General features: G+C 46.1%; 3 protein-coding genes across 3 annotated transcripts; all 3 read right to left on the reverse strand.

The window, feature by feature from the left end:
- Positions 1–1,059: 1,059 nt before the first annotated feature.
- Positions 1,060–9,077, reverse strand: LOC127776981 (uncharacterized). Its single transcript, XM_052303516.1, has 4 exons — positions 8,077–9,077; positions 7,232–7,674; positions 1,312–1,618; positions 1,060–1,237 (listed from the first exon to the last, which is right to left on the reverse strand). Exons 1-4 carry the CDS (start codon positions 9,075–9,077, stop codon positions 1,060–1,062), a joined length of 1,929 nt encoding a protein of 642 aa, XP_052159476.1.
- A 947-nt stretch (positions 9,078–10,024) lies between these two features.
- Positions 10,025–11,659, reverse strand: LOC127776023 (exopolygalacturonase-like). Its single transcript, XM_052302344.1, has 2 exons — positions 11,117–11,659; positions 10,025–11,012 (listed from the first exon to the last, which is right to left on the reverse strand). The coding sequence occupies exons 1-2, from the start codon at positions 11,606–11,608 to the stop codon at positions 10,266–10,268; spliced, it is 1,239 nt and encodes a 412-aa protein (XP_052158304.1). The 5' UTR covers positions 11,609–11,659; the 3' UTR covers positions 10,025–10,265.
- Positions 11,660–16,892: 5,233 nt separating this feature from the next.
- On the reverse strand, positions 16,893–21,263 carry LOC127775529 (O-fucosyltransferase 8-like). The gene is made up of 10 exons (XM_052301780.1): positions 20,382–21,263; positions 19,781–19,870; positions 19,556–19,661; positions 19,212–19,282; positions 19,036–19,124; positions 18,653–18,773; positions 18,347–18,490; positions 17,912–18,237; positions 17,567–17,807; positions 16,893–17,477 (listed from the first exon to the last, which is right to left on the reverse strand). Exons 1-10 carry the CDS (start codon positions 20,673–20,675, stop codon positions 17,148–17,150), a joined length of 1,812 nt encoding a protein of 603 aa, XP_052157740.1. The 5' UTR covers positions 20,676–21,263; the 3' UTR covers positions 16,893–17,147.
- Between the last annotated feature and the right edge of the window lie 400 nt (positions 21,264–21,663).

The following is a 21,663-nucleotide window of genomic DNA, read 5'->3' on the forward strand; positions in this document are numbered from 1 at the left end:
ACATACATATATATATATATAGATATATATACACACATATATATATATGTATGTATATATGTATGTATGTATATACAAATATGTGTGCACTTAAGTAATTAGAGGCCATATGCATATATATATTAACAAAATATGAGTTTGCAAGTAAGTAAATATACACATATATTACCAAACCAAGTACACAAAAGTAAATGCATGTGTGCATATATGAATATATAGATATATATTACAATTCGTTCGGACGTTGTAATCTTTGTTTCTGCTACTACGACTTGGTGACATCGGAAGAAGAAGGACCGGCTTTATGAATAGTCGATCCATCGTAATAGAATTCTCCTGTGGGATGGAGAATATGCTTGTTGATGAATCCCATTCTCTGTTCTTGAACAGCCCTTATGAAATCATCGTGGGTGGTGTTATCTATCAGGTAAATCATCTGTTATTTGGAAAAAAAGGGATTATATATATGAAACCAGTAAGCAATAATTGACGGAAGAATAAATTTACGTACTTCAAGGTCCTGGCCAGTCTTGATTTGGTGTGCTAAGCAGTGCATGTAATGGCATACGTAGTAGCCGCACAAGTTAGTCCCCTTTTCCTGCTTTGCACACTGAAAGAGAAACAACGAGAGATTTAGTATGCATATCTGATTTAGAACAAAGAAGTGATTCAATACAAAATTGGAGCTAGCATGTACTAACCGGAAAATTGAACCTCCGGGTGAGTTTTTCATTCCAAATCCCGCGGACCAATGTACGGAACCAAATCCATGCTCTATTTAGAGTTGTTAGGAAGGATTAATTTATTATCCGAGATCTAGTAGTTATACAATGATTCATAATGACAGTGCAATATATGACAATACCTATCTATCACTTCGAAAATCTTTGCGAAAGTTTTCTCCAGTTTATCCACTGAATTGTAGACATGAACTTTGGATTTCTCAAGGTCGAAAAGAAGAAGGACCCAATGGAATCTGCAATTTGCATTACATGATACATAGTATGATTGTAGGAACTTTGTAGGAACAAAATTGAAGTTAATTATGATTGTAGGAACTCACGGTGTGTTGTAGGGAAGTAGTATGAACCTCTTATAATGCTGCTGCACCAGGAAATGGACGATATTGTCCTCGGTTTGTTTCTTGTATTGTTGTATCATCAGCGTGTTCACTTTATGTGGGTCCATGAATCCAGTATTGAATTTGTTGTGTTGACGGCACAACTGAATCTCCATTCTACAACGGGGAAAAGGAATGTGTGTGAGAAACGTTCAAAGGAGGAACAAAATTGAACTATAAACAGTACTTACAAAGTCCACGCGCTGAGAATAGAGACGTCGAGGGCCTTCAGGTGGTATAAGTCGAAGACTTCTTTGTAGCGGATCCAAATAACATCTTCTCCTTGGTAATAATCTGAGTTTCGCACCCTAGCTCCGAACATCTCTCTACCCATCGCTGATTTGTCCATGTACCATTGATGGAACCGGTACATCTGTGTAGGTAGCTCTCTGATCTTATCAGGCGTGACTAGCGGTTCACCGAGTTTAAACGTGTACATGACTGGAGCCGTTTCGATAGATGCGTCCTCTAGCAACTGCTCCATACTCAGTCCCGTATCTTTCAAGAAGTTGCATATCTCTAGTTGTGCCGGTTCTACGACTAACGGTTCAACCTCTTGTCGTGGCTGTTGCCCCAGCTGAGGGACTTCCTTTCCGCACTTTACTGCTGAAGGCTTGGCTTTAAGAGCCTTCCTCAATGTTCGATCATAGTCAGAAACTTCGACCGGTTTGCCCAGTTCGGCCATCTTAATAAAGTGATCCTGAACCTCCGGGGCTATAGGGATCTTCTTTTCCGGACTACGTGGCTTCAACTGCTCCCTAACTTCCGCTCTAACGGCTTAATCGAGCTCCTCCGGAGTCAAGTCGTACGCCCTTTTCTTGAGAGCGGAGAGCCGTGGCTTGTCAGATCTGGCTTTCTTCTTCGACCTTGATGGTGCGGGTTCATATGGGCGGGACCTTGACGGTGTAGACTTGGCAGCAGGTGCACGCGGAGGAGTAGTTGCCCGCGGGCCCGACGGTGCAGACTTGGCAGTTGGTGCACGCGGAGGAGGTGGTGGTGCAGGGGAAGGAGCCGGAGGAGACTGACGAGGCAGTGATGGCGGAGGAGACTGTGCTTGCGGCGGGGAAGGAGGAGCGGGCGGTCGTTCTTGCCTGGGAAACATGATGTACTTCTTACGCTAGAGTATGATGGCGTGGGCTGTGTCTCCAAGTTTCTTCTCCCCGTCTCCTCCGGGGATGTCAAGCTCGAGATCCTCGTAGGTTTGTTCCACTAGCTCTATCTCGACCTTCACATATCCATGTGGAATGGGCCTGCAATGGTATGTAATCGAAGGGTCCGTGGGTATGGCCATGCCCGACGTGACCTTCACAAGAAATATAGTTCATTAATTACTAATCAACATATATATGTAACAAATTTCGCATTTCGCATACCTTGATAGACAAGTTCCTGAATGTAGTATGCATATCGCAGGGTGTTCGCTGCGTGATATCACCAACGGGGAAGTGGGTTGCTTCGTGAGCTGCCACTGCCTCAGTGCCCTCTGATCCAACTTGGCCCGTTGATGCGCAGCTGCTGCGGTTGCCTGAGGGGCTCACCATGACGGGCGCTTGTGTTTCCATTCCACGCTGCTCGGCCAGGCGTTGGTCCACCTGTCTTGTCACCTCCTCTTGCATCCTTGCCTCGTAGGTGGACACCCTGTACTCAAGATCGACGATCTTAGCTTCTGTATCCCTCTTGCTCCTCATCCGACTCCTATACGTGTGGATGTCCTCTTTGAATCCATATTTCCAAGGAATGACGCCTTTTCCTCGCATTCGTCCTGGATGCTCAGGATTCTGTAGTGGGAGGGTGAGCTCGTCCTTCTCTCTGTCGGGCCAGAAAGTCCCCTGCGTAGAGGCTTCAATTGCATCCGCAAGTCGGCGTGCTGCATCTCGAATCTCATCGCCGAATATGAGGGAGCCATCACCTGGATTGAGCGATCCACCGTGTGCATAGAACCAGTTCCTCGATCGCTCAGGCCAATTAGCCGTGGCCGGCTCGATACCCCTTGCTATCAAGTCAGCTTCCAACTTGTCCCACTTGGGATTGCCTTTGCATATCCGCCTGACCCAAGCCGGTGATGGTATTTCTTCTTAGCTGCATTGGCTTTGTTCTTTTCTATCTGTGCTTGCCCTTGCGCTCCAGTCTTGTATGCCACAAACGCATCCTAGTGATCCCTAAGCTTGTTATGCACGTTGAAATCAAGTATCAAGCCCTTGAGGATGTATCTCTTGTACAGATCTGATTTGTAGCTCTGGAATAGTTCTGCCATTTTCTTCAGGGTCCATTTTTTGTATCTGGGACGATCTGCCTCAGGGATCGTGAATGTCTCCAGCATGGTGGTCCACAACATGTCCTTCTCTGTGTCAGGGAGAAAGCTATCTTCATCCCCGTGTGACCTAGTTCGACGCCAGTACACTATGCTGATGGGGACGTTGTCTCTCACGACCCAACCACAATGATTCACAAACTTTCGTCCTATACCCGTCGGGGCTACTGGTTCGCCGTCTGGGGCAATCTCAGTAACGATGTGCCTTCCCTCAAGCTTCTTCGCGGGACCTCTTTTCCCGCGTGGCCTCTTCTGTCCGGCCGACGGTTGACTATCAGTCCCCTCCTCGGTCCCCTCCTGGTTAGCCTCCTGGTTACCCTCATCGTTGCCCTCCTCGTTCAGGTATTGGTTGGGATCCTCGTTCCCCTCAACATCCACCCAGTACTGACTGCTGCCATCTGCGATCGTGTCTAACAGGATTTGTTCGTCATCGCGGTCTGCCATCTATGCGTGCAAAGAAAAAAAGACAGTGAGGTCATGGACATCAACATGTACAGCTCATACGTCTAAACCCTACAAGTATACATGTATAATTCGCTAAGTCGTTGTTCTCGTTAAGTCGTTAAGTCGCTAAGTCGTCGTTCTCGCTAAGTCACTAACTCGCTAAGACGCTAAGTCGTTGTCCGTCAAAGTCGCTAAGTCGTCGTTCGTGAAAGTCGCTAAGTCGCTAAGTCGTCGTTCGTGAAAGTCGCTAAGTCGTCGTCGTTCGTGAAAGTCGCTAAGTCGTCATTCGTGAAAGTCGCTAAGTCGCTAAGTCGTTGTCTGTCAAAGTCGCTAAGTCGTCATTCGTGAAAGTCGTTTAGTCACTAAGACGTCGTTCTCGCTAAGTCGCTAAGTCGCTAAGACGTCGTTCTCGCTAAGTCGCTAAGTCGTCGTTCGTGAAAGTCGTTAAGTCGCTAAGTCGTCGTTCGTGAAAGTTGTTAAGTCGCTAAGTCATCGTTCGTGAAAGTCGTTAAGTCGCTAAGTCGCTAAGACGTCGTTCTCGCTAAGTCGCTAAGTCATCGTTCGCTAAAACGTTCTCGTTCAAACGTTCCACCGTGGAGTTGGCGGTGGAGTCGGCGCGCGGCGGTGGCGGCGGCGGTGGAGTCGGCGCACGGCGGTGGCGGCGGCGGTGGAGTCGGCGCGCCGCGGCGGCGGTGGTGGAGTCGGCGGCGGCGGTGACGGCGGTGGCGGCGGCAGAGGTGGAGTCGGCGCGCGGCGGCGGCGGCGGCGGTGGAGGTGGAGTCAGCGCGCGGCGGCGGCGGCCGGCGGTGGAGTCGGCGACGAAGATGGCGGCGAGGTCGATCCGGTCGGCCGGCGCGTGTCAAGATCGATCGAGAGAGAGAGAGAGAGAGTGCGAGATCGGAGGCGCAAGATTTGCGCCCCTCACCTTGAGGGAGGCAACGCTGCCGGTGGCGTTCGCGAGGGCGGATGAGCGTGGCGAGCACGACGACGACGACGGCGGAGGCGGCGGCGACGTCTGGGGCGGTAATGGCGCGGGAGGAAGAAGATCGATCGTGGAGAAGTCTAAGTGTGATGCGGGGAAGCTGATGCAGTGGATATTTATACCCGGTAATCTTTTGTCCCGGTTCGTGGCTTCAACCGGGACTAAAGATATCTTTAGTCCCGTTTGGTAGTTACAACCGGGAGTAAAGAACAAATGTTTACTCCCAGTTGTTACTACTAACCGGGACTAAAGACATCTTTAGTCCCAGTGGAAGCCACGAACCGGGACAAAAGATGTTTTCCCGCTATTCCAAAATTTGTATTGGTCCCGGATACTGTTAATAACCGGGACTAAAGATGTGTACACAAAACCGATTTATGGCCTTCTTAAATTGTCTTACAAGTCGAAATAAATACCAATAAATCCAATATAATTAGCACATGGCCGATTTATATGGTTTCAAAGTCCAAATAAATACCAAAATCGTACGTAATTTACGTATGGCCGAATTAAATGTTTTCAAAATTTTAATAAATAGAAATAAATAGGATATGCCTAAGTAAATGGTCTCAAAGTATAAATAAACAGAAATAATCATTTATAATTAACATAAGGCCAATTTAATTATATTCAAAGTGTAAATAAATAGAAATTATCATTTATAATTAAGATATGGCCTACTTAATTGTTTTCAAAGTGGAAATAAATACCAATAATCAGTTATAAATAACATATTGCCTAATTAATTGTATTCAAAGTGTAAATAAATGGAAGTGACCATTTATAAATATCATATGGTTGAAAAATAGTAATACATTACAAATTAAGCAGTTGAAAATAATATATTGATCCAAATTGTTCGACCTTCAATACAATACAAATAATTTACATCTTCCATCAAACAACCTAGGTCACTGTCTTCCTCACGTACTTTCTCCTCACTATTGTTCCTTCGCTATGATCGTTGCGTGAGTACGGCGTGTCCTCCTTTGATAGTATGATGCTCGGGTCAACCGTCACTGCAAACGGAGGTTGCCCCTCAAACAGATCGTATTTTCGTCAGTCTTATCCTCGACTCCAACGATTTTCCTCTTGCCTGGGAGAACAACATGGCGTCTTGGCTCATCGGACCCTTTCCCCTTCTTTGGTTTGCTATCCATGTCCTTCACGTAAAAAACTTGCGTTACATCATAGGCTAGAACGAATGGTTCATCTGAGTATCCTACCTTGTTTAGGTCAACCGTCGTCATCCCGCTGTCATCAATCGTTACGCCTCCACTAGTCAGCCCAACCCATTGGCACCGAAACAGAGGGACCTTCAGGGGTCCATACTCTAGTTCCCAAATGTTGTCGATGACACCGTAATATGTGCTAGTTGGACCATCGTGTCCTATGGCATCGATACGAACACCACTGTTCTGGTTCGTGCTCTTTTTGTCTTGGGCTCTTGTGTAAAAAGTGTATCCATTGATTTCATAACCTTGGAATGTAGTTACCGAGCCGGAGGGTCCCCTAGCCAAGAAGGCTAGTTGTCGGTCAATCGTCTCGTTACCCAGGAGGTGTTCTTGCAGCCAAGCGGGGAAAGTATCAATATGATGGCGTGTAATCCAGGCTTCGGACTTGCCACTGTTTTCTAAGCGAACAATCGCAAGGTGCTCATCGATGTAAGGAGCAACCAACGAAGATTGTTGCAAAACCGTGAAATGTGCTTTACGGAATAAATCGTTGTCTACAGTCATAATTGCTCTCCTTCCAAGTGTGCCCTTTCCCCGTAGTCTCCCCTCATGGATTGATTCGGGTACCCCGATTGGCTCGAGGTCTTCAATAAAATCTACGCAGAACTCAATGACCTCCTCTGTTCAATACCCCTTCGCGATGCTTGCTTCCGGACGAGAACGGTTACGAACGTACTTCTTTAGAACGCCCATGTACCTCTCGAAAGGAAACATGTTGTGTAGGTACACAGGACCGAGAATACCGATCTCTTTTACAAGGTGGCACAGAAGATGCGTCATTATATTGAAGAATGATGGTGGAAAGATCAACTCAAAGCTGACAAGGCATTGCACCACGTCATGCTGAAGGGCGGCTAAACTTTCTAGATCAATGACTTTCTGTGAAATTGCGTTCATGAAAGCACAAAGCTTCGTTATTGTTGCCTGCACATTATCAGGAAGGATACCACGAATTATAACAGGAAGCAGCTGTGTCATAAGCACGTGACAGTCATGAGACTTTAGGTTTGTGAACTTCTTATCCTTCGTGCTTATTATTCTCTTTACATTCGAGGAGTATCCGGACGGTACCTTGATGCTCTCTAGGCATTGAAACATACTCTCCTTCTCTTCCTTTCTTAGGGTGTAGCTCGCCGGACTTAAGTAATGGCTTCCTTTATCGTTCGGTTCCGGATGAAGGCCCTTGCGTTGTTCCATATGCTTGAGATCATTGCGTGCTTTGAGTGTATCTTTGGACTTCCCATATACACCTAAGAAGCCCAGCAGGTTTACGCAAAGGTTCTTAGTGAGGTGCATCACGTCGATTGCGTGGCGAATGTCCAAGACCTCCCAATAGGGTAGCTCCCAAAAAATAGAGTTTTTCTTCCACATCGCTGCGTGACCATCTTCGCTCTCTATAGGTTGGCTACCAGGCCCCTTTCCAAATACTACTTTCAGATCCTTCACCATTTCGAACACTGCTTTCCCGTTGCGATGTTTAGGCTTAGTACGATGGTCTGCATTCTGTTCGAAGTGCTTGCCTTTTTTCCGTACAGGGTGGTTTGCAGCAAGGAATCGACGATGGCCCATGTACACAACCTTCCTGCAATGCTTCAGATAAGTACTTTCAGTTTCATCCAAACAGTGAGTGCAAGCGTTGTACCCTTTGTTTGATTGTCCGGATAGGTTACTAAGCGCAGGCCAATCGTTAATTGTAACGAATAGCAACGCTCGTAGGTTAAATTGCTCCTGCTTGTCCTCATCCCACATGGGGACACCCTCTTTCCTCCACAGCACTTTCAGATCTTCAACCAATGGTCTTAGGTACACATCAATGTCGTTACCAGGTTGCTTCGGGCCTTGAATAATAATCGGCATCATGATGTACTTCCGCTTCATGCATAGCCAAGGGGGAAGATTGTAGATGTACATGGTGACTGGCCAGGTGCTATGGCCACTGCTCATCTCTCCAAACGGATTCATTCCATCCGTGCTTAAACCGAACCTCACGTTTCGTGCATCCTCGCCAAAGTCTTTAAATGTTCTGTCGATATTTCGCCACTGCGACCCGTCAGCGGGGTGTCTCAGCATCCCATCCTGTTTACGTTCTTCTGTGTGCCACCGCATCATTCTAGCATGTGATTTGTTCCTGAAAAACCGCTTCAGCCTTGGTATTATAGGGAAATACCACATCACTTTAGCAGGAATTCTCTTCTTCAAAGGCTGTCCGTCAACTTCACCTAGATCATCTCGTCTTATCTTGTATCGTAGTGCTTTGCAAACAGGGCATGCTTCCAGGTTTTCGTACTCACCGTGATACAGGATATAGTCGTTCGGACACGCGTGAATCTTCTGTACTTCCAGACCTAGAGGGCAGACTATCTTCTTAGCTTCGTACGTACTTTCGGGCAATTCGTTCCCCTCCGGAAGAATGTTCTTTACGAGTTTCAATAACTCGCCGAATGCCTTGTCACTCACACCATTTTTAGCCTTCCATTGCAAGAATTCTAGGATGGTACTCAACTTTTTGTAGCCCTTCTCGCAACCTGGGTACAACGCTGTTCTGTGGTCCGCTAACATGCGCTCCAGTTTCTGCACCTCCTTTTCACTTTCGCAGTCCTCCTGTAAGTCCCGCAATATTTGACCAAGTTCATCAGCACCGGCATTCCCTTCAACATCCAGCTCCGCCTCGCCCATTGTGTTTTCTTCAAATCTGCCATACTGAACCCAGTCCGGAATGTTCTCATCTTCTACTTCATCGTCTTCCATTGCAACCCCAACCTCTCTGTGCGAGGTCCAACAATTGTAGCTACGCATGAACCCCCACTGAAACAGGTGGGCATGAATAGTTCGTGTGGTGGAATACTCCTTCTGGTTTTTGCACTTGTCGCATGGACAGCTTATAAAACCGTTACACTTGTTATCATTGGCCCCACCCAAAAAATAATGCACGCCGTCAATAAACTCTTTCGACCGCCGATCCGCGTACATCCATTGCCGATCCATCTATATGAAATACATATAAATCGTAATTATACAAAATCCAAGATTTACAAGGTAATTACATAATAATACAATAATTGAATATAATTATTCATACAATTAATCATTATTATTAAATTCATTGTACATATTTTTCATGTTTTAATTACATTATAAACAAATATTTAATATGTTTTTCTTATTTTAATATTAAATTAGCTTAGTTTTATAATTTCATACAAAATTATATGTAATTATTCAAACAAGTATTTATAATCTTCTTTATTCCCTACACACACTTTCTCTCTCATCATCTTCCATCACATTTTCTAGAGGGAAAAATATGTAAAAAAAAAAATAGCTCCAAATGTAGATGCTAAGCAAAACAAAGAGTAGGATGAAGTTGCTAACCTTTTGAAGACCTCAAATTTGTATATTACCACCAAAAAAATTTACTTAAAATTTTGACAGCACCTCCCTCCCTCAAAGCTTAATTTTGAAGCAATGGTTCGGGCTGGAGGAGGAAGAAGGGGTATATAAAGCTGTGCAACTTTAGTCCCGGTTGGTAACATCAACCGGGCATAAAGATCTCAAATCACTTTAGTCCCGATTGGTAACACGAACCGAGACTAAAGATCCCAAGCCCCCCCCCGACAGAGGTCTGACATGCCCTGTCAGGAGGCGAACCGGGACTAAAGATGATCTTTAGTCCCGGTTGGTGTTACCAACCGGGACTAAAAATCCCTTCGTCCCGTTGAAGTAATAAACCGGGACTAATAAGCCACTTTAGTCCCGGTTCGTTTTGGAACCGGGACTATTGTGAAAATTGGCCGACCCTCCAAAGACTTCTTCTCCAGTAGTGAATCCACCATCGCAACCACTGGTATACATTGCTAATAGTTGCTATTATGTGATGTATGCTCCATCTAGTTTGAGATAATGTGATTGAAAGAGTCTTGAGGATTGTATATGTCACCTAGAGGGATGAATAGGTATTTCCAAAAATTTCTTAAACTTACAAACAGCTTAGAACTAACTGGATAGTCCGGTACCACTGCAGACAATCTGACTATAGAGCAGTCGGATAGTCCGACTGCATCAGAACAATCCAATCAGAGCATCGCCAGAGAAAAACTATAAGTGACCTGGAAAATAGAAATAGAAATGAAAAAATAATGGTGGTGGTGGCAGGATGTAGCGTGGGTTGATCGTTTAGAAGCACGAAAGCTCCTTGAGGCAGCCGGTGGCAGTGCCCTTGGCATTCTTGCAGACGGCCATGGTCTTGTTGTTTGTGCCAGAGTACTCGACCTTGATGTCATTCAAGGTGACGCCGGTGCACGGCAGCTTGTCGGAGCAGAGGAGGCTAACAGCCTCGGGCGTGGAGGAGGTGCCGGTGATGTTCTTGAAGGTGATGTCCTTGATGGTGACCTTGGAGTTGCCGTTGGCGGTGCAGATCTTGTTGGGGCAGTACTTCATGTCGATGATGATGGGGTTAGCAACGTCCTCCATCTTGATGTTCTCGTAGGTAAACTTGGAGGCGGTGAGCACCGAGGCGGCGTCCTCGTAGGACTTGATCCGGACGCCATTGGTGGACTTCTTGAGCACGCAGTTCTTGACGGTAACATCCGTCACATCCTTCTCGTCCTTGTACCTGCCCAGGCTACCGATGCTGATGCCGTGGCCAGGACCGCAGGTGACGCCGGAGATGTTGACGCCCTCGGTGCCGGGGCCGATGGAGATGCAATCATCGCCGGTGCCGATGACCGTGTCAATGATGCTGATCTTGGAGGAGTCTCCCATGTGGATGCCATCCGTGTTCGGGCTGTCCCCCGGCGCGGTGATGGTCACGTCCTTGATGGTGATGTTCTTGCTCTTGAACACGTTCATGTGGAAGAACTTGGGGTTCACCAGAGAGATGCCGCTGATGAGACCGTTGTTCACGAAGTCCAGCACCAAAGTCTGCACATATATTTATATCCATGGATCATACCAAATGGTCGATCAAATAAATAATTAATGCGTATGTCTCGATGGATCGATCACAGGAAAGCATGCATGCATACGTTGGGGAGGATCTTGCAGTCGTATTTCTTGGCGCAGGAGTTCTTGCTCCAGACGGCGGCGCCCTGGCCGTCGAGCTTGCCCTTGCCGCTGATTTCGAGGCTTTCGAGGCGCATGATCTCGATCCAGTTCGACTTGAATAAGGCGAGGTCGGTGGAGCCGAGCAGGTTTCCGTCGAGCTGGATGACGATGTCGCCCTTGCATGGCCCGGTGAAGTTGAGGGGACCCGTCAAGAAGTCGCCCTTGGGGACGACGATCGTCTGCTTGCCGGTGCCAGCGCACGCCGCCGTCCACGCCTCGTTGACCGCCTTGGTGCTGTCCGTCTTGCCGTCGCCCTTGCCGCCCAGCTTCACCACGTCGTGGGTGCTGCCGCCGCCGCCGCCCCCCGAGGCGGCGGCCGGCCCCTCCGCCTTCGCGCCCTCCTTGGGGTAGTCGTTAGCGTGCGCTGCCGCGCACACCATCGCGAGCAGGAACAGGGCACGGACGAACCCCATCTTTCTTATTCACTCTAGATGTTTCTCTCCTTATTCTCTCTTCGCCACTGGTGGGATGATCTGGGAGGCTGGAGGAGTAGGAGAATATAACTGGCGCCAACTGCTATGTTAAGGCGCGCCAATTTTAGCGTTTTGCTTTTGCTCGTGCCATCACTAACCTTTGGATGGTGGCCCATGCGACGTAGGTGCATGTGTGAGTGTTGTCCCTGCATGTCCTGTGTATCCTCTTTGCCGTTGACGACCACTTGAACCTTTCTTCCCCAATTGCCGGCCACACATACATATTTTAATTTCGTTTGTTTTGGTCGCTAACTCGATCGATCTCAGGCACCGCATCCGCCGCCGCAGAGACCTCCGAGGACGCCGTCACGGTCCCTACGTATTCAACGTGGTTCATCAGCTAATCACGTCGATGACAAGTTAGATGATTTATTGAACTGCAGTACTAAGCTAATTTGTTGGTCTAAATTATAGTACATGTTTCATTTGTATGTATTTTGCGGGAAATTTACGCGTTGTATTTGTCCCCAAATTTGTGTCGTTCATTTCTTCCTAATTTATTTGTGTACTATTTATCTTGTATTGGCGTTTATGAGTTTGTGTCTGCTTCATGTTTGAAAGAGTTTTTTTTAAGTTTTCTTTGAGTTGCACTCATTTTGAGTGATTTAGTGCAATAATTGATTGTAACTCGCTTAAACAAAGATCAATATGGTTTTCTATTTCATTATCTAAAAAATTTAAATAAAAATATGATAAAAAAATTGCCGTCCGAATATGAGGATCGACACATGTTTGTTGCCTTGCAGCATTGCTGAGACGAAAGCATCTTTGATACTCCATATGTCTAGTATACAAATGCTTCCAAGTACCCCATCTAACTTTTGGTTTGGATCGTTTTGGTTGGTATGGGATATGATGGGCTGAGATTCCATCTTGGATTGGAGTGGATTGGACTCTCAACAAATGTGGGTTGGATTGGAGTGGATGCAGACTGACTAAAAATGTTGATTCATGGACTAAATCCATGGGTTGACCACATGGATTGGCCCCAAAACTGAAGAAACGAGTACTCGAGTAGTTGCTAGGGCAGACAGGGCCGTTGCTCCACTCCGCCGCCATCATCGTCGGGCGGCGCTGCTGGTTGCTGGTCGCCCTCGCCGGCCTCGTTGGCTTTCTACAGGTGACTCCATCGGCTTCCTCCGCCAGTCCTCTCCACCACCGCCGGTGTTGCTGCCCCAATCGTCCTCTCCCAGCACCGCTCCGCCACCTCTAACCTCCTCTACTCCCTACTGTCGGCACCAAAAATGGTTCACCACCGGCCTTCTAGATCGTCATCGAGTTTTCTTTCCAGGTGTGTCCTAAGCTGATTGGATCCTTCACCTCATGGTTCAGTTTACTCTTCTACCAATCTACTCTCTGTTTTCATCGAACACTTAATTTTCTTATTTAACATGATCTTTCTTGGTTCTGATCACTAACCCTGGGTGATCTCGTGTGTTTGGAAGCAGTTATTACTTTGCGAGTTTGGTTTTCTTTACCTTTATAGCTCTGTTTCTGGCATGTTTGATGCTATCTGCTAACTAGAGTTCTTGTTTTGCTTTGCTTTCTGAATATTGCTGAACTTCTCTGAATTTCAGAAACCACCATTTGCATCATCATAATTAATTATTTTGCTTACCTTCTCAAGAAAGTGTGGCTGAGAATTGGAAGGAATTTTGATTCTCTTAGAAGGTGATCTAAAGATGGAGACACAAATAACTGTTGATGTTCTGTTATTTTTCATGGTGTTGAATGGCATGTTTAGGTAGCTTTGCTGAAGATGTGAAGTGTTGAGCCTGTAATCTGTAGTTATTAGTAACACTATAATTTTTAGTAATGTTGTAATCCCTGGTTAGTAGCTGTAACCTTTGGTTAGTAATTTCTAATAAAATTCTGGGATTTTCAAGTCTGCTAGTAGGCTGCATGTATTGATGCATGGTGGTGTTAGGCTGTTTTAGCTCACCTGTTTTGCCCCTGCAGCTTCTGCCTTCCCCTCCGTGTGGAGGCAAACCAGTTCATAATCCATGGATTAGCTGTGGTCTGTGTCAGGGTTACGGATAAGATATACCCTCTATCCTGGATATACGATGAGTACTGATATGGTATACCCGCGCGTATACGGATAGATCCTATATGCGTTAAGGAAATCTATCACGTGATAGAAACAGAATCCACGGGTGGAAGGAGTCCTACTCGGACGAGACTGAGTCTTTACCATATTGTGAGGGGTCCGATATCTCTGAGTCCTACTTGTAGATCAACTGACCAGCGGTATAAAAGGGACCCCCTGGGCAGGACCTAGGGCATCGAATATCACCGCCAACACATCCACCACAGCCTACGAAGTCGGAGCCTACAGGAGCCAGGTCGCCGGGTGATCTAGTCGAACAACTCGACTATGGTCTCGTCGGTATCATCGAGTTCCGTTATTCCCTTTGTAATATGTGGTTTCCATCATATAATCCCATACCAACTAGATTAGCGCTATTACCTACCAAGGGGCCTGAACCAGTATAATCCTTGTCTTTTGTTTGCTTGATATCGTACTACGAAGATCCTCGTACTAACATACCCCAATACCCTCTATATCCGGTTTACAGGTATCCCCCGTCAACAGTCGACAGTCTGAGAAATGGGTTCAACCCATGGATTGGGTTGAACTTGGTTTGAGGAACGTTGCAGGTTGGGTTGGGTGGGGTTAGCTAAGAGAGTTTTTTTTGATTGGATTGGATCGATAGAGTTGTTACAAGCGCTTTTGGACTGGGTTAGATTCGGGGTGGATTCTGACCCATTAGCAGGCTTAAATTATACCCTCTTATCTTTTTACTACCGTTAAAGATCAACGGTTTGTATTTATTTAAAATCCATCACCGGTCCCTAAACTTGTACCGCTGTGTCATCCTGATCCCTAAACTCGTAAATCGACCGTTCAGATCCACAAACTTATTCGACTGTGTCATTCCGGTCCTAAACTTGCAGATCACTCGTTTAGGTCATCCAACTTGTTCAGTTGTGTCACCCCGGTCCCTAAACAGGACGATCTAAAAACGTTATATCAAAAAATAATTTATAACTTTTTCATGTGAACTCTAATGAAGACAAACTTTATATCAAAATTGTAGCCCTCGACGCGACCTACAACTTTGTAGGTGAAAAGGTTTTGAATTAAAACTGTTTAGGGTCCCAAAATATTGTTGCATGTTTATAGATTTTGAAACTTTAATTTTAAAATTACATTTTGGGACAAAAAATGACTTACAATAAAAAAAATTCAACTACAAAGTTATAGATCGCGTCGAGGGCTACAAGTTCAACTACAAAGTTATAGGTCGCGTCGAGGGCTACAAGTTTGATATAAAGTTTGTCTTCATTAGAGTTCACATGAAAAAGTTATGAATTATTTTTAAATATAAAGTCTTTAGACCGTCCTATTTAACCCAGATGATATTCAAATCCAAGTTTAGGGACCGGGGTGACACATCTGAACAAGTTGGAGGACCTAAATGAGTGATAAGCAAGTTTAGAGACCGGGATAACACAGTCGAACAAGTTTGAGGACCTGAACAGTCAATTTGCGAGTTTATGGACCGGAATAACACAGCGGTACAAGTTTAGAGACCGGTAATGAACTTTACTCTTTATTTTACTACTAGTAAACAACACCATAGGACTCATAATACAGTTGCAGTGTGGGGATGTGACTCCCATGTTCCTCCCTCTGTTCCCTGTTCCTGTTCCGAATCCACCATATTATGTAACCATGTAAATATTTATTTTTTCATCAATTAATTATCAAAATATTCACATTTGTATAATATAATATTATCAGTGTTTTTTAGCTTTATAATTATTTGATGATTTTTCTAGCGAGTAGTTGGGGAAAATTATCTAAGTAGTTTCAGTAGAATTTTATTTAGAATGCATATTTTTGAGAGCGAGCACGAATAAAATTATGTAAATATATGTAGGCACGTTAGAACGTGCCCTAATAATAATGAGCAGCAGTAGTTCTTATTACTAGTAGGTTTAGTCCCAAGTCAAAAGTACGATAAAAACTTGACTGGCTTATAAGGAATGTAGCCCCGAAGTTTCGAATTTTTGCCAAATGAAAAAAGAAAAAGTCTATATACACATGTAAACTTTAGGTGAAAGTCCATCCAGCACCCCTAAACTTTAAAACCAAATATCGAACCCCCTAAATTTTGGAATATCATTTATATTATCCCGTAAGATGGTTTTAGATAGTGGTTTTGCGTATTCGGATGCTTATATGAGTGTTTTTGAATACTTAATATGTCGACGGGGATACCCATATACCAGATGAATAGGGTATTGGGGTACGTACGTTGGTACGAGAATATACACGATACGACATCAAGCAAACGATAAGACAAGGATTATACTGTTCAGACCCCTCGTAAGGTAATAGCCTTAATCCAGTTTATATGAGATTGATATGGAAAAGCCACAGATTACAATAGAGAACCGATGATCTCGAGATTACCGGTGAGATCCCTCGTCGAGATGGTTTCGACGAGATCTCCCGGCGAGTAGGCTTCACGTTCTCCGGATTGTAGACTATGGTGGTTGTGTTGGCGCTGTGATTCGATTATTTGAACCCCTCGGGGGTATGCCTTTTATACCGTGAATCACCTTAGTCTCCAAGTAGAACTCAGAGACTATGGACCCGCACGATATAGCATAAACCCAATCCTCTTCGAGTATGACTCTGATATTCACTTGCCCGTGAGGATAATTTCTATAATCTCATGTTAGTTTCCTTATCGTATATGGAAATATATCGTTTGCACGAAGATATGCCATATCCATATATTCTATAAGTCGTAGGATAGAATGTATGTCTTATCCGTAATCATGACATAATATAACATACTTATATATCGTCCTCGATTCTCAATTTATACTCCATAGTGATGTCATGTGTAGTGATATATTGTTGACATTCATTTGTTAGTGAGAGCGAAAGGGTTTAAAAAGAAATATTTGGGTAAAAATTTTAACACATATGTCCAATTCGTATCTCACGTAGTCAAATTTATCTAAAGTATATAGAGATAAGATATAAAACCACTCTAAAAAGTTATATAAACGGTACTGTAAAGAGTGGAGGGTTGGATGTTCGGTTTTAAAGTTTACGGTGCTATAGAAACTCTCGATCAAATTTAAGGTAGTATTTGGATTTTATTTTAAAAAAGAAAAAGCATAAAGGGTGTTGCAAATTGCAATGTAGCTAGATATGTAGCATGAACAATATTTCAGACACATAATTTTGAATTGCACCTTTTTCAAATCTGTTTGTTACAATCTAAAAACAGCCTGTAAAAAAAATTCAAAATTTGATCATTTAAACCTGCCGTATATCCTAGAGCTATTAAAAGGTTAAAACGACCCGAAAAACCTATAGAAAATTAGAAACCGAGCTATGCACAAAAGAATTTCGATCGAGACGCGGAGAACTCGCCGGTGGGCGGCGCCGTCATCAGAAGTCGACGCTGCCGTCGCCGGCTGCCCTGCACATGCACCCGGGCGTCCTCGGCTGCCGGTACACGCTCCGCCCCCGCGGCCGCGCGCTGACCCGCTTGTACTCCTCCACCATGTTCCTCACCCTCCTCTCGAATCCGCCCCACCCGATCCCCTCCTCCTCGCCCAGGATCTGCGCGTATCGCTTCCGGTTCGGGTGCAGCGTCGGCGCCCTCCCCCTGCCGTGGTACACCCGGTACCCGGACACCAGCGACGACAGCTGGCTGCCGGAGTCCGTCACCGCGAACACGTCCGCCGAGGCGCACGCGATGAAGTCCAGCGCCGCGAGCTGCATTTTGTTTTTTTTTTTCTTTCGGATGTCAGAATAACGGAGGAGATGGCGTTGCTTGCAGGGGAGGTGTTTGATGTTTTACCGACCCGGGAGGAGAAGTTCTTGAATGGGGCTAGCTCGGCGGAGGAGAGGACGTCCTCCTTGGTGACCAGGTTGGGGAAGAGGCGCGTCAGTGGGCGGAGCCGCGCGGCGCCGCCGTATATCTGTGACCCGGCGACGTAGATGAACGTCCCGCGGTCGTAGCCGAGCGCGGTGAGCACGAGCCCGGCTTCCTCCGGCGTCAGCGGGCACCGCCCCAGGCTGCGCTGCTCCTCCGGCGACACCGACCTGCACACACACAAACGCACGCGATGGCGGCGGCGCCACCGTGTCAGACAAGACACCACGCCGGCGATCGGGTTCTTCCGCAAGAGATCGAGACGGAGACGTACGTGTTCCGTAGGCGCATGGCGAGCGTCGGGAAGTGGGTCTCCCTGTACGCCTGCAGCTCCTCCCTCTCCGCGTCGCCGCCGCCGAAGTCGCAGAGCGAGTACGCCACCATGTCCTCCTCGAACCTCATGTGCAGCGCCAGGTACCTGCTCGGCTCGCCGCCGGCGAGGAGGGCGGGGACGTCGAGCATGTTGCTCCCGAACAGCTGCTTGTCCATCTCCGTCCGCATCGCGCCGGCGCGGCGCAGCCGCTGGACCAGCAGGGAGCCCGCCCGCTGGATCTCCGGGACGAACTTGAGCGCGTGGAAGTTGCACCTGCATCGCAGCCTCTGCAAGAACCGACGCCGACGCCATGAGCAAAGCAGAGGATGGATGGCAATGGTGCTTCTCTCATCTCGACAAGTGCGACGATCGAGGAAGATGAACTGTGTGCGTGACCTGCAGATGAACGGGCACCGAATCGAAGCCGAGCCGGTTGCCGAATCCGAGGAAATGGACAACGCCATTCTGCTGGAGAATTGGGAGCACAGCTTTGATGAATTCAGATGGCGCAGCTTCTTTCGAGATGTCCATGTCTGTGATCTGTCATGAAACAGAGAGATTTCGCATCTGTTTAAACTTTAGAGGGCATGAATTCTACAGAAATTTCTCAGGATTTAGTGAAAAAATTATGATCTTCAAACTGATCATAGATTTTTTTTTCTCAGAATTAGGTAGCATAATTGTTAGAGTAGAGACACTAACTTGGCTGCCGATTGCTTCGAGATCCAGTGACTGAAGATGGGGAGGCAAATCTTTCACAATGTGCACATCGCTCTTCATGTAGTTCACAAAGTAGTCCTCCTGATATATGTCACCGAACTGGCTGGTCGAAACGAAAGGTTCGGCGAAGCATATCAGACAAAAGTTACCAAAAATTATTTCTTGATAAAAAGATGGCAAATAGTATCGCAGTTTATCAATTTCAGTTCAACTGATAATTGATACATGTCAGCAAAAGCATAAACTCAGTTCGGTGTGCTTTTCTTTCCATAATGCGATTAGTAGAACTGCAATGATTACTTACAATAAAAGTAAAAGAAAAAGGTAGAACCAAGCTTATACTGGCAGTCAGTTGCAGTTCTAACCTTGTGTCCTTCCAAACGCTGCTGTAAAGAAACCTGGGGAGGACTAGTGTAGCATTAAGCAGAGCTGCAACAACAACAGCATTACACACCTGGAAGATAAAAATTCAACTATTAGCTACTGAATCTGAAAATAACGTAGTATGGATTTTGTGAGCATTTCAGCACTAGATCCTTACAGCCACACGCTGTTGGTTCAGACCACCATTCGCGCTGATCAGAATGAACCCATTGTTGTTCTCTTCAGGCACTGTGAAGCACAAATCCAGTGTGAGAGATGAAATAGTTGTGTTAAACCATAGTATTTTCCCATGCTTCAGAAACATTTCAGGGTGTAGGCATATGCTAGATGTTGATGGTTTAAGAATTCAAATTGCAGAGGCTTCAAGCATCAATAAAAAAAAGCTGCAATAAGGGCTTTCATTCTTTTAATACAAAAGGGGTGGGTTAAGAATTCTTTTTGTCACCTGATATGGTGATGATAATGAAACTAATTGCAATTGCTTGAAAGGAAAGGCTTCACCTTCATCAGGTAAACTATGCTTTGCAGCACAGGGCTTCCATTTACGTGCTTGTTTGTAGGGCTCTTCCCATAGTGAAAATTTTACACTGTCACTGTCAGACTCGTTCTGCACTGGCAGGGAGGGAAAATTTGACATGAGTAAAAGCTAAATATATGATGTCGTAAATTACACTACTTCTGAAGCTAATTGGCAGTTTGGTGCCGCGTATGATGGCAGCGTGAAACCTTTGTGACAACTGAAGTTGCCATTTGCAGAAGCCTTGGGTGCATTATCTGCTCTGCTTCCTCCGTCCTTACAGAATTTTGCTTCAGTTCCTTCAATTCACAAAATGGGATTATCAGGTCGACTGATTCGATGAGAATATGAAGAAATCAATTACCGGTTTTCTATCTAAATTTGCAATACGATTTATAATATGTCAGCAATCAGCGTGTCATATAATGCTGCTAGGTCCTGATCATTCCTTCTACAGGAACCGTACTTCATTTGAATGGAAATTCAAGCTGCTAGACTGACTTCCATTCAGTTTTTTATTGCATTGAGAGCGCATTGGTTCCAATGACCATGCCAAATCAGTACATTTTTGTTTTCATTTTGAAAAAAAAAACGCACCATCAGATATTTTTTTGGATGAAATATCATTGCAATCCGAGTTTGTAAGAAAGCCCATCATACCATGAGACTTCAACCAAAACAAGTCAAGGACTAGAAAGAATGATGAAAATGGGATGCAATTTGGGGACGCTTTTGTGATGATCAAACTGAGCTTAATTTGCCATGATTTGATTCGATGAGAGGAGAGCAGAGCAGAGGTAGGCAGCGTACCTGAAGGCCCCTGAAGCTCCTGGAAATGGCTGCGTTCCTGAACTGCACCTGGTGGACGGCGGACATCATCAGGGACGCCACCAGCAGGAGGCACCCCATCACTCCCACCACACCGGCGAACACCCTCAGGTGCCACGCCGTCACGCCGCCGCCCCTCGCCGCCACCGCCGCCGACGACGACGACGACGTCTTCCCATGCCGCAGCCTCCCGATGTTGGTCGCCCCGACCCTCCCCTGCCACGCCGCCATCTGCACGGCGCCGCCGCCGCCGCCACCGCCGCAAGAACCTTCCATGGATGCCCGGCCGTCCCGATCAAGAAACCATCCTTCACACCTAGCTTGTCATCGAGGACAACCTCCTCACCAGCTCACAAAAGCCTAACGCAACACGGCAACAACCATTCGTGTACCGAGCTGTTGAATGATTCGCTTCTCCTTTTTCTATTTCTCTTCGTCCTCCTCTTGACCAGTTCATGGACAACGTGGCCATCCAATGGCAGCACACTATAGCACGTATGCTGCTGGCGCCAGAGTAAAGAAACGGTAGGTCAAACGAGGCAGCAGCAGCAGGGTGGACAGACAGAAACACAACCACCGGATGAGCAGGTGATGATTCTGATCCGATCGGATGCAGATCGAAGCTTCGGCGCCCACGCGCGAGGCAACGACGATTAAACAAACGTGCTCGCCTCACAGGCCAGGAGGGAGATGGAGGTGTTAAAAATATGTGATTTCTATGATAGAAAATGGTTAGGAATTCAGGGGAAGGGAACAACCTAACGTGAGAGGGACTCTCCCCTGGAGCTATCCTGACGATGGCTTGATCGTTGTCAGGTAGTAGCCGTAGCGTAGCGGAGTAGAGGCGTTTTGTGGAAGCAAAAGGGATGGCATTTCGGTTGGGAAGTTGATTGGATTATTGTGATTGATAGCGAGAAAAAGCAAGGGAGTGGGTAGCCGCCTAGCTAGCTTAGCCGCTTATTAGCAGGTTGGTTGGTGCACAGTACATGTTATGTTAGTGTTACAAGTGTACCTGCGAGATTGTAGGTAGCTGAATACTCGTAGTAGCTGATTCGCTCAACTGTTGATCCCTTAATCATTGCTAATCTGCCGCTGTCACCGATTAAACAGTGTCTGTTTGGTGTGCAGCAGCTGTGAACTGTGAGGTATCAAGCATAATTCGATTGATCCCCAAATGTGCTGCACTGCATGTGTGTGCAACCGAAATGGCGACTTAGTATTATTGAGATCGGCGGGTGATGACGCCGGGCGGGCGGCGTTTGAT

The sequence above is a fragment of the Oryza glaberrima genome, chromosome 6 (genome assembly GCF_000147395.1).
Source record: "Oryza glaberrima chromosome 6, OglaRS2, whole genome shotgun sequence".
Lineage (NCBI taxonomy): Eukaryota > Viridiplantae > Streptophyta > Magnoliopsida > Poales > Poaceae > Oryza > Oryza glaberrima.

Bases quoted from the DNA above. Each gene is read 5' to 3' on its own strand.
- LOC127776981 (XM_052303516.1), bottom strand. From the start codon at position 9,077: ATGGATCGGCAATGGATGTACGCGGATCGGCGGTCGAAAGAGTTTATT. The intron at 1,619-7,231 runs GTCCGGCGAGCT...ACTTCTTGAAAG, and splicing joins TAAAGGAAGCCATTACTTAA to ATACGGGACTGAGTATGGAG. The intron at 1,238-1,311 runs GTAAGTACTGTT...TCCCCGTTGTAG, and splicing joins ATTCTCAGCGCGTGGACTTT to AATGGAGATTCAGTTGTGCC.
- LOC127776023 (XM_052302344.1), bottom strand. From the start codon at position 11,608: ATGGGGTTCGTCCGTGCCCTGTTCCTGCTCGCGATGGTGTGCGCGGCA. The intron at 11,013-11,116 runs GTATGCATGCAT...ATATATGTGCAG, and splicing joins ACTGCAAGATCCTCCCCAAC to ACTTTGGTGCTGGACTTCGT.
- LOC127775529 (XM_052301780.1), bottom strand. From the start codon at position 20,675: ATGGAAGGTTCTTGCGGCGGTGGCGGCGGCGGCGGCGCCGTGCAGATG. The intron at 17,808-17,911 runs GTACGTCTCCGT...GTGTGTGTGCAG, and splicing joins GCCATGCGCCTACGGAACAC to GTCGGTGTCGCCGGAGGAGC. The intron at 17,478-17,566 runs GTCGGTAAAACA...AACAAAATGCAG, and splicing joins TCAAGAACTTCTCCTCCCGG to CTCGCGGCGCTGGACTTCAT.